The sequence below is a fragment of the Stegodyphus dumicola genome, chromosome 2, assembly GCF_044657685.1.
Source record: "Stegodyphus dumicola isolate Sdum_Otavi_A_Nest chromosome 2, ASM4465768v1".
NCBI classification, from domain to species: domain Eukaryota; kingdom Metazoa; phylum Arthropoda; class Arachnida; order Araneae; family Eresidae; genus Stegodyphus; species Stegodyphus dumicola.
In genome coordinates, this window is record NC_140769.1 from 192577410 (window position 1) to 192590567 (window position 13158).

At 33.6% G+C, this 13158-nt stretch overlaps 1 protein-coding gene across 1 annotated transcript in view; it reads right to left on the reverse strand.

Moving 5' to 3' along the window:
- The window catches only part of Tgt (tRNA-guanine transglycosylase), a 31969-nt gene extending 22722 nt beyond the window's left edge, over window positions 1-9247 (reverse strand). The window contains exon 1 of the mRNA XM_035367969.2: window positions 8999-9247. Coding sequence (XP_035223860.1) covers window positions 8999-9226 — 228 coding nt within the window. The 5' untranslated portion in view covers window positions 9227-9247. The remainder of the gene's footprint in view (window positions 1-8998) is intronic.
- Window positions 9248-13158: the final 3911 nt, after the last annotated feature.

Consider the following 13158-nt stretch of genomic DNA (forward strand, 5'->3'; position numbering starts at 1 on the left):
CTATACACTGTATATATATTTTTCGATTTTGGATAAGAAAGGGAGATGATCGTCTGGCAATGGTGAAAGGGGTATACTAAAATTAAAAAAACATTGAGAAGCATTGCCCTAGACTACCATCAAATGTGATGTTAATAAAGCAAATAAAATAACTTGTAGAATTTATCGATCAGCCTAGCGATCCTTATTGCCAGCTTCCATATGTGCATATTTTTTAAATGAATTTTTATTTCTGCTATAAATCCTTATATATTGTCTTATGCTTAATATATTCTTTTCTGTGCTAACTTGAATTTAATACAAATTAATTTTCATATATCACGTTTAACCGGTTAGTTTTACATCTACATGCTTATTATCTGTGAATTTTTACTACCATATGCTGCCGTTTAATATATTGTTTTGTCTGCTAATTTGAATTTACATGCACTAAAAATCACGTTTATGAAATATCATGTTTACGGCGAGCTTGGCGAGTAAGGCATTGCCGCCGCGAGTAAAAATGCAACGGTGCCAACGGGTTCTCTACGGATGAAAACCCAACAGAAATTTAGAGAATGTTAAAATTTTCATGGCAGTTTTCGGATAACCGGTTCTTGGTGATTTGTTGACGTATTGAAAGAGAGTGCATGTGTGCCAGATTATGGTAACCCTGACAAGCGTTTCAACCCTGCAACTCTCACAGGGAATTTTCCTGAAGGACGGAAAGGGATATTTTCTGTTTACATAGATTTACGGAACGTTATGGTAAGACAAAATAAAAGTTGGAAAATCGGAAATCATAATTAGTTAATATTTTCGCAAATCGTTATCGGGAGTTAATTGCAATTGAAAAAATAAAAGTAAAGCTCTATTCTATTTACGGAATGTTACGGTACGACAAAATAAAAGTTGGAAAATCGCAAATCATAATTAGTTCATATTTTCGCTGAGCCATGAATATCATAAACCACAGCTGACTCTAACTATAATGGCAATACAGGTGTTAAGAGAATTTATATTACAAAAAAAAAAAAAAAAAAAAAAAAAATTTAAAAACGCTAACTTTAATCATCTGGGCTTAATCCTAGTATACGGTGCACATGAGAGTTGGCGAAATTTGGGTTTAAGAGACTAATAAGCGCGCCAATTGTGGTAACCAAGCCAATTTTGGCTGCTCTGGAGGAGAGTGCATTTGGGAGCATTTTTGCGCATGCTCATTCAATATTTTAAAATGAGAAGTTTTGATTGGTGCAGATGGAAGAGAAGAATTATTTCAAACCATTGTTTGAAGTTCCGTTAATCTGTCTTCGGCTGAACTGAATGAGAAAGGATAACGCATGTTCAGGTAAAATTTATTTGGTACTTTTCCGTTTGGCCGGCGCAAATCTCGCCAAGCAGACTTTATTGGCGACAACACACAGTATACACATAAAAAATATTTAAAAAAAATGTTAGTTCTAAGAATTCTTTTTTTTTTTTTGAAGGCATAAACATTTTAATATCGCTTAAAATTTTATAAAAAGCCAATAAATAAAGACAGTAAATTTGTAAAAAGACATTAATTTAAGAATTTACTATGCTTTCATGGTTCAACATCTTGATTCGCCGGTTCATATCACGTGACCCCAAGCGATCTCATCTCACGTAAACTACTCTACAAAAATCTAATGCTCGCAGTAATTATCTACATTAATTTCAAGTTAAATCTTAATTTGGAACACAAGTTTAAATGCAAGAAATATTTCAATGCGTACGAATAGCTTACTCAGAAATTATGTAAAGCTGCAGTGCTTTACTTCGCTAATGCATTCTCATTAGAATTGATGAATTTAACCCTTGACTTACATTTTCTATATTTTCGGCTTCGGGTAAGCGCTGTGATTGCATCCTGATTGACTTAATTACCGAAAATGGCCTTAGACATAAAACTGAACTATCTGATAAAAATTCTATGTAATTATATGCCACTATTGAAAGAAACAATCAATCTGATAAGAAAAAGCTGCGACTTGTTTTGAAAATGAAGCGTAAAAGGTTACCAGCAAGAATATTCCATTTGGCATCGGTTGTACCATTATTGGCGACTTTATCGCTTGCGCCGGCAAAACGGAAAAGTACCATTTATTTATCTTTTATATTTTGTATTTTTTAAACTAATAGTAGTGGTTCCGCCGAGTTTCTGATTGGTTAATATTTTTGGTACTTTTCCGTTTTGCCGGCGCAAGCGATAAAGTCGCCAATAATGGCACAACTGATGCCAAACGGAATATTCATGCTGGTAACATTTTAAGCATCATTTTCAAAACAAGTCGCAGCTTTTTCTTATCAGACTGGTTGTTTCTTACAATACTGGCATATAGAATACATAGAATTTTTATCAGATAGTTCAGTTTATGTCTAAGGCCATTTTCGGTAATTAAGTCAATTGGGACGCAATCACAGCGCTTATCCGAAGCCGAAAATAAAGAAAAGGTAAAGTCAAGGGTTAAATTCATCCATTCTAATGAGAATGCATTAGCGAAGCAAAGCACTGCAGTTTTACATAATTTCTGAGTAAGCTATTCGTACGAATTGAAATATTTCTTGCATTTAAACTTGTGTTCCAAATTAAGATTTAACTTGAAATGAATGTAGATAATTACTGAGAGCATTAGATTTTTGTAGAGTAGTTTACGTGAGATGAGATCGCTTGGGGTCACGTGATATGAACCGGCTAATCAGGATGTTGAACCATGAAAGCATAGTAAATTCTTAAATTAATGTCTTTTTACAAATTTATTGTCTTTATCTATTGGCTTTTTATAAAATTTTAAGCGATATTAAAATGTTTATGCCTTCTTTTTTAAAAGAATTCTTAGAACTAATATTTTTTTAATATTTTTTATGTGTATACTGTATGTTGTTGTCGCCAATAAAGTCTGCTTGGCGAGATTTGCGCCGGCGAAACAGAAAAGTACCATATTTTTTAATTAATCGGTTTTTGGTCAGATACTGAATATGATTTTAGTTTGATAACGTCTTTTATTCTTCAGTTCGAGTTGCTAACGTATTTTGTTCTACAGTTCTATTTGCTAACGTATTTTGTTCTAGAGTTGGATAATGTTACCTTTCGATTATGATGTGCAGTGCTATGAATTGCGAATATTTAAACACGAAATTTTTTTGGAAGTTAGAACTGGAAGGAAAGCTTGCTGTAATTCAATAGGCAGTAGATGCCGGATTGCTGCCGAATTTTAAAAATCGCACCATGGGCGCACCATATACTAGGATTTAGAAGGAACGTGGAGTGCTGTTAAGCGTGGGATGAAGGGGACGAAAAAGGTAAGCGACGTGGAATATATGTGGTGGCGCCTGAAAAATAATAAATCGTCATCTGAAAAAATGAAAGACTTTATATTTGCAATAAAAGCAATACATCCGCCACCCGAGTTTGAGGCCCATGGCATTTGAGTTATGATATAGACCCTAAAACATATGTGACACTGAGCCATGGTATTTAATTTATTATATTTGATATGTAAATGGGAACAGCTTTAGTATAGCCCACCTTCAAAGTTTGGTGAATTTGGTTTGGCGCCAAAGCACATGAAATACGTTGTTTTGAGAAATGGTTGCCATCCAGATTTTCGACGAAACTCCGTGTTTAAAAAAACGGTAGCCATCTTGATTTCACCAGAAATCGTGGATAATAGAAATAAGTTTATGACTGTTATACATGGTTTTTTAAGAGAAATAAATATTAAGAAATGATTAATAAAAATGATTAAGGTTAAAAGGATGTAATTTTAAAAACAATACCGGACACCTTTAGCTATTTCACCTTTAATAAATAATTTGGTGTGACATCACAATGTATTCTCCATGCTACGCGTAATTTGTATTTTCTCTTTAAAAAAAATAATGAATTGTTTGTTATTGTAAATCAACATCAAATTCTTTAAATTTACATTTCTGAGCTTAGGCGTAACTGAAAATAAGTATAATAAATTGTTTATATTTAAAATTATCATGATACAGTAAGCGAATTCTACCAGTTATTACAACGATAAAGAACGTCGCAGTCTCTCATACTTGTATTTCATACAGCTTCCATATTTTCAAAGATTTTTAAGCTTTAGCATTTATACAAATAAAAAAAAGTTTTTTTTTAATTAATACTCTGGAACATATCAATTTTATCATATTTACAAATTAACGTTTTGCTATGTAATAACATAATCCCTTATATACCAGTAAGTAGACAATTTTAATTATTTTCTAAAAATTTTAAACTTCACATTAATGAAAACAGGTTCTTAAATTTCTAAATCACATTATATTCTCTGTAGGCAGGCATACTAGAATTTTACACATAAATAAATAAAAAATTTAATTTCTCGCAATGAAAGAAAATATTATAAGAAAATAAATACTACAAATTAGGAACACTAAGCAATGCTTCACATACACACACACATGCAGTGTCTCACAAAAGTGATGGGACACTTGTGCTTTACAAAAGGAAACTGTAGTAAAATAAATTAAAAAAACATGTAAAAATTTTTTGTGGGTATGTTTCATACTTAAATTTAGTAACAATTACTACATAACATACATTTTCTCAAAATATTAAAATATCAATTTAATAAAAATACAATTGTTTAGAACGGAGCAAAAAATGGCTCACATAAGTGATGGGACACTTACTTTTCCATCAAATATTTATCCAAAAATTTTACTTTATAAAAGGATTTAATATTTTGTTGGATTTCCTTTTACTTTTAAAACATGATTTAATCTTCTTGGGATGGATTCGACTAATTTTTTTGCGATTTCTGGAGTGATTTTACCCCATTCTTCTTGAAGCACCGATTTTAATTAATTGTCTTTCCTGTATTTTCTCCACACCAAGATTTTACCGTCAGAATCAAATATATTAAATTTACTTTCATCAGCAAATATAACTTCATTCCAGTAATCAGAATTCTTATTTATGTTGTATTTTGCGAAAGCCAGTCTGAGGTTTCTATTCTTTTCACTCACGAAGAATTTTTTCCTGGCTGCTCTACCGTGATATCCAGCAAATCGAATTACTCTTCCAATAGTCTCAGGATTAACAATTACTCCATATAATGCTTGTAAATCAGCAGCAACTTTGGGAGCACTCATTCTTGGATTTTTTTTAATATTTCGAACGACAATTCGCTTTATTCCATTGGATAGCTTTGATGGTCGGCCAGGTCTTCTTTATCCTGAATCATATGATTCTTTTTATACCGTTTAATGATATTGAACACTGTTGAATGACTGAAGTTAACTGTTTCAGTAGTTTCTCTAATAGATTTTCCACGTTCAATATGCAACTTAATAACTAATTTTCGAATTTCAGGCAAAGTTTCTTTTCGTTTAGCATTCATGGCTGCACAGAGATAAAAAACACAAAAATTCCAAAACAAACTGGAGAGAAATACTGCAGACGATTGCGATAAATTATTGCCAATTGCTTTGAGTAAAAATAAAAACCCCAAAAAATATTTTTATTGCTTACTTCAGACGATTTTTGTTGCATAGTACGTAGTAGTATCTAATGGTTTCCCATCACTTATGTGAGCCATTTTTTGCTCCGTTCTAAACAATTGTATTTTTATTAAGTTAATATTTTGAGAAAATGTATGTGATGTAATAATTGTTACTAAATTTAAGTATGAAACACACCCACAAAAAATTTTACATGTTTTTTTAATTTATTTTATTACAGCTTCCTTTTGTAAAGCACAAGTGTCCCATCACTTTTGTGAGACACTGTATTATCAAAGAACTCGTATTATCAAGTGCGATTAGGATTGCAAACACTATGTATTATAATAATGAGGTAAAAGTTACTTATAGGGTCAAATTTTACAGTTCTGCTACTGTTGAGTAGATCGTCGGGCTATCGATATATATCGTAAGTCGGAAAGCATTATAAACATATCAAAACCAAAACATTAAAATACAATTTAAATGAAAAATGATGTCTTAAATATAATTCACAATTAAAACAACAATACAAATTTAAAATACACAAATGATATGTTAAACATTGCATATAAAATACGTTACATTACAGCTCGTCATCACATATTATCTCGTTTTCCTTTGTAAACAACGATCCGTATTCGCCCGAAATACATCAAAGCTCGGTGTCCATGTACACATCCATCTATTTCCACCTTAAAAATATCAGAGAATTGCACAACCTCGGCATTGCGCACTACATTGGCTCTGCCCATGTACACATTGATTATTTTCACTTAAAAAAACATCCTATAACAGCACAAACTAGGCGCCGCGCACAACCTCGGCATTGCGCACTACATTGGCTTTCCCCATGTACACATCGATCAATTTTCACTTAAAGAAACATCCTAGAATTGCACAAACTAGGCACCGTGCACAACCTCGGCATAGCGCACTACATTGGCTTTGCCCATGTACACATCGATCTATTTTCACTTAAAAAAACATCCTAGAATTGCACAAACTAGGCACCGCGCACAACCTCGGCATTGCGCACTACATTGGCTCTGCCCATGTACACATCGATCTATTTTCACTTAAAAAACATCCTAGAACTGCACAAACTAGACACCGCGCACTACATTGGCTCTGCCCATGTACACATCGATCTATTTCCACTTAAAAAAACATCCTAGAATTGCACAAACTAGGCATCGCGCACAACCTCGGCACTGCGCACTACATTGGCTCTTCCCATGTGCACATCGATCTATTTTCACTTAAAAAAATCCTAGAATTGCACAAACTAGGCACGTGGACAACCTCCGCATTGCGCACTGCATTGGCTTAGCCCATGTACGAGGGCTATCCAGAAAGTAGATTACGTTTTGGAATAAAAAAATAAACAAAGTATAGGAAACAAATTTTATTATATACAGATGAAAGCCACACTCAAATACTACTTTTCTACATAGTCACCATACAAATTAAGGCATTTATCGTAGCGATGTACGAGCTTGGAAATTCCTTCGTTCGAAAAAATTCGGCCGCCTGCGCCTTCAACCACTTCGTTACCTCTTCTTGCCTTCCATCTTGCACAAAACTTGTGGTAACCAAGCTTTTCGCTGATGATTTCGTGCAACAAACTTCGCGAAATTTGTGGAAAACTCAAAGAAAGTTCCGTTATTGTGAAATTTCGATTTTCACGGACTTTAGCATCGACTTTTTCGAGAAGTTCGGCGGTCACTATGATGGGTCTCCCACTTCGATCTTCGTCGTGAACATTGGTTCAGCCATTTTGAAATCTTATGACCCACTGACGCACTCCACCTTCAGTGATAATGTTGTCCCCATACACTGCACGAAGCTGCCGATAGATTTCTATCGGTTTACAGTTTTTTGCAGTCAGAAACCTTATTACTGAGCGCACCTCGCAGCTCGCGGGATTTTCAATTAATGCAGACATTTCAAACCGTCACAGTATCTGAACGGAGCACAGCACGAACCTCTCACTAGCACGGCTAGATGCAGACTGAGCTGCGCAACGCTCTGACCCCAAGATGGCCGCGCTAGCCCCGCCCCTAGCGGACACAGACGGAAACGTAATCTACTTCCTGGATGGCCCTCGTATATAGCGATCTCTTTTTACTTAAAAATCAGAAATTGAATAAACTCTGCATTGCTCATATACTAAGAAATCTTCTTTCACTTAAAAGAAATCGGAGAATTGCAGAAATTCGCGCATAAGCAACTCCATTGATTCGTGTTGGGAAAAAAAAAAAAAAAAGTTTCTAGAAAAATTGAGCTTATTACAGGCGAATCAAGATCCTAGCCTAATTGATTTCTCAGCCGTACATTTCTTGCAAATACTACCATTCGATGACTTTTTCTGACTAACTAATCAGCATGGTATCTTACATTTTTCACAGAAAACGTTATCCTTCAATAATCGACAATCCATCAAAAATCCTCTAAAAAGTTCATACTCTATTGTTAATTCATACATAAAATATCTGTTCCCAAAATTTTACGCTTGTTTGAAAACTCCCACCTTAAATTTTCCTTTATAATCTCCTGATATTTAATTACAACATCACTAACAGCAGTTTTAGAGCAAGCAATAACTAAACGCAAAAATATCACCTCAAGTAGCCAAAAATACATATACAAAATAGTATTCACGGTATCTGAGCGTTAAACAATCGCCAATAACAGTGTTACGAATTGTGTATTTAGATATTAATTTTAGTAGAATTCTAATTTAAAATGTTGTATTTCCTCGTGCAACGCAGCGTGAGACAAATTTTAAGAGAAATCTATACCGGAAAAGTAAGAATACAGGGCACGTGCATTAAACTTTGAGTAAACGGATGTGTCGGTAATTTGTATTGAAATTGAATAAATGTAACTGACTACTAAATTAGCTGTAACCGTAATTCCATCCTCTTGTTTACATTGCATTTGGCGAATAGTATGGGTTACCAGATCATATCATTTATCGCCGCTCTTGGTGATTTTTTTTTTTGTTTAAATTTCCAGGTGGGCTATACTAAAGCTGTGCCTGTAAATGTTTTGTATTTGTTGCGATGCATGTTGAAAGTTACATTTTTATTTGTTATAAAGTCTGTTAAAAATTATTTTCAATTTCTAAATGCTTGCTTTTTTTCTTGTGTCTCACCGTATGCTTAGGATTTATTATCTTATGATTATCATTTTGTTTACTTTTTTTGCCAACTCAAACTTGTAGTGACGCTTTACTTTAAAAATTTGGCGACAAACGTAAACGCATCATTTTGGTGTTGGCGACAATTTTAAAAATCGCGCCAAGGCCGCACCGTATACTAGGATTTTACCCTAACTATAACGGCAATACAGGTGTTAAGAGAATTTATATTACGAAAAAAAAAAAAAAAAAAAAAAAAAAGAATTTAAAAACGCTAACTTTAATCATTTATCAGAACAACAGACAAAATTTTACTTCTTATTTAAATGAGACAGATTAAACTGCAAGTCTTGTAAAAGCAGAGCACATACATACCGGCCTCATGCCAAGATGATAGGTGTTAGATAACATGAGATTGCAATTTAATTCTTCGAGTTGTTCTGGAAGCAAACCTTTTAATGTCCCTTGAGTACCAACAGGCATAAAAACTGGAGTATTTACAACAGCATGAGGAAGGGTTAGGACAGATGTCCGCGCTTTTGTAGTTGAACATGTTTTCAATATTTTGAAAGTTAGCGCAAATTCAGTACTGGAAGCCGCCATGACACTGATAAGTAAACAAAGTTTCGGAATGTGTTGAGATGTTGTGCGAATGATAAAAATCACTAACTTTATGCAGAGGCTTCAAACATTCACTTGTAATTTAATTTCCAAATCCTTCATATGTACTCTAAATTTATAAATTGGCTTCAGATATCTAGATGTTGTTATCTTAAATATATTCCAATGACGAGCCTAAATATGAGAGCAAATATGAATTAGTGTTATTAAACTCACCTTTTAACGCAACATGATGATAACGATTACAAAAAATAAAGACTAACATATTTCCAACCTCTAACTGCTGAGCAGCACTGGAACTAAGGTATTTGTCGTCCGGTGCAATGCAAAGGTGACTGGCGCTGCGATCACGAAAGCTGGAGGCAGTGTCTAAACATAGCTCCGAAATTTTTAAATAAGTGTTTCAGTAAATGTTTTCAACTCTCTAAAAAAGTTTACCTTTCCTATGCAATGTCTCATCAAATTGAAAAAGGAAACTTCGCTTCTTCCAAACTTCAAATATCTTGTTCGCTGTTCTCTATCAACACGAGAAATCCAAAAGAAACCCTGACACGGAATATTCAGATAAGCAACATTCTGTTCTCTATACAATATCTTATTGTCTATCACTAAAGTGTCATTAAATTTCTTTATTTATTATTTTCATAAGATTCTAGCATTATACAATAGTTAGTAATAGTAGCAAGTCATGTGGTTTTTTTCTTTGTAACTATTCCGTAGAGACGCCACATTCCTTATCAGTAGTCCGTTCTTATCAGCAATTCACACCCTTAGGAAGCCCCCCTTTTCGTGCTAAGGAATTTCTTGAGAGGGAAAAATGGGGATCTCTTGACCATCGATGAGTATAGATTGTGATTTTTGTAACTAAGATCCCCGACTTTTTTTTTCAGGTCTCAAACTTAGAATTATGACCAAATATAAATACAGTGTGACGGAATTTGTTAAACTTGTACTATAAGTATAATAAATTACAACGGTTAAATTAATAAATTAATTTTATATTTAACTAATATTTAAGAAAAATAAACTGTATAATTTATTTTTGCTGAAATGCTCTCACACTGTGTATGAATTTATGATTTTGTCAATTACTGTTTTTCTGAAATATACATGAATTTTTTGGGAACGGTAATAGTTAATGTAACTTTAGTCAAAATATTATGTACATCTCTGTGATGATATATGTCTTTTCTAGTTAGGTCTCAAGATAAGGGCGAACACATTACCATGTAGGAATTCATTTTTTTTTAAAACTTAGCTAAGTTTGCTTCTTACAGACACTAATTTTTGCAAATGAACTCCTTTTAACTACACTCATGGACACAATCGTATTTTAGGATATTTTCTACTTCTTTTCCTTTTCTTTCTATAGGCCCTTTCCCCCTCTATTATTTTTTGGCCATTTATTTTAAATTTTATTTTGTCCCATCTTTTCTTTCTGGCTTTTTGAACTCGTACAAAATGTACGAAGTTCCTTTTTACTCTCCTCAAATACGAAATTGTACCTCTTTCTATATACCTTTCCTTCGCACCTATGCTTGATTTTTCGCCCATCGGTGCAGAAAGACTTAGCGGGTGCAAAACAAGACATCTGTCTACTTTGTCTGTCTGTCCGGTGCAAACTCCGCAAATCTAAAATTCTGCCTTCTGGTTCCTTTCTAAGTTTTAAAAATTTTGCCGCCGCTGAATTTTGCCGCGCGGTGCGGTCTGCTGCACATATTCTGGCGTCGGCCCTGCTTCTGAGATAAAATAACATACCAAATAACGATTGTTAGAGTTTTAACGATGTTAGGCCAGTTTTCTGCTAATTTGATTAAGACTGTGCAACATATGAGATCAAAGAGGAATTAATAGCTGAAGGGTTTAATGTTCTAAAAATGTGTCCCATGACTAAGTTACGTATGCGTATTCCAGGTATTCGAAGGGTACTCGTACTTTTCCAGGTACTCGAAAGTTCCAGTTAGAGAGCATGGGACAGAGAAAATTTATGAAATCTTTGAATTGCTAAGCTTTAATTTTTTTGGTGGATAAACGCAAAGGTGATGTGATTCAATGTCACAACTATTATTATGTCACAACTATTAACAGTTATTTAACTGATAAATATGATTTCTGAAATTTAAAAGTCCAAGGGTAATTACGGATACCAAGTAACAGAAATGAAATCCTCGCTTCATTAATTTTGAAAATGAATTAGATAATTAATCTGAAAGTGAATTCATGGATGTTAAGTCAAATATTGAATCCCAGGGAAAGAAATCAAAAGCATATACTGTGGAATTATAAGAAAAAAAGGGGTAATAGCACGTGAAAACAGAAAACAAAATGTAGCTTGCAATGGATCCAATATAAATTTAGACAGGTACAAAATTTGCAGCATTTTTATTATTGAGAGAAAAGTTCCAAAAGGTGGCAAAAAAATTTATCTTAAAAAGACTTTTCAAGGTAAATGATTTGTATATCTATTACGCATGGGAAAAAGCATGAAAATTTTCTCTCAGGGAATCTATTCACCGCGATTTTGCTCACTTCAAACTACCTAGGTTTAGTGGTTTTACTGTTGGGCTGTAGGTAGTTTTGCAGATAATTTATAATAATAATTTATAATTTGGCTGATTTCGCTAGTTGCAAATAGTGTAAGATCCTCATTTACTGCATTTTGATGATCATTTACTGCACCCAAACTGGACTATATATTCAATCCGCAAACAGCATATTTATAATCATTTAAAATATGTATACTTATCATACTAAATAATTGTAGTATTGACATCTTTCCACATCGAAATGATTCCCAGAATTTCTCGAATTCTGACTTAATTTTTAAAGATTAAATTTTCATCAGCTCTGTATAACATTCCATTTTAAATTAGCGTCTGCTAAAAGCCAAATATATATTTTCGCTTATTTTTTCTTCTACTCGATCAGCACGGTGACTTTCCAAATTCTCGAAACTAAATTTTAGATATTGCCAAATAGCACTGTATCGCTAAATCTCATTATATTTTACAATATTTTAACTCTTCATCTATAGAATATTAGTAGCTAAATCTTTTGCTATTATGTATTTCTTGGCGAATAGATTCATATAGATACATATAATTTTCAGAAAAATTGGGAGATGAAGATTCGAAGAATTCCCTTGTGAATAAAAAGCCATAATATTGCTTTAAAATGCTGAAAAAGGTCTTTGTAAAAGGAAAATTGATTCAATTGAAAATATCACCGATTTGCTACTGAAAAACATTCTTTAGGAGGGAATCAGTATCACAGTTATGGCCTTGGAAAAGTACAACATCCGGTGATAACCATTGAGCTGACTATCATGTTTACCATAACGAGGCATACAATCCAGCCTTGTCGGTATTGTGTAATTATTCTGTAGTCTTTATTTTGCTGCACAATTATCTGAAACTTTTTAATAAATTCGTCTGTGGATGCACATCGGAACTTCTATCTCCACCACACACATTTAAACTGCATTTCATACGTTGCCTTGAACTGCTTAAGTTACTCAAAGGAAACTTGCATCTTCCTTTTCTTCCATGAAACTATAGCGTCAGTCTAAAGATCTACGCCGCCTCTAATCTTTTTAGGGAAGATCTTTTGCATAACACATGATATAATTTATTACACTGATATTAGTGCAAAAATTTTCAATTCGCTGCAGCTTTTGTAAATTCCTTCTGTGCCATCGATCACCACGTTTTTTCATGTCAAAGTTCAACATGCAACTTCATTTTTTCTCCATTAATTTCGTTCTGCTGAACCCTCATTTCTGTTTTTCCAAAATTTCGAATTTTAAATTGAGTTTAATTTGAGTGAGGACATTTCGCTCACAATTGATGGTGGTAGGCAGAGGGATATCGCATCAGCTAGGAGCCATATACGAATGCAATTTGCAGGTACGAGGT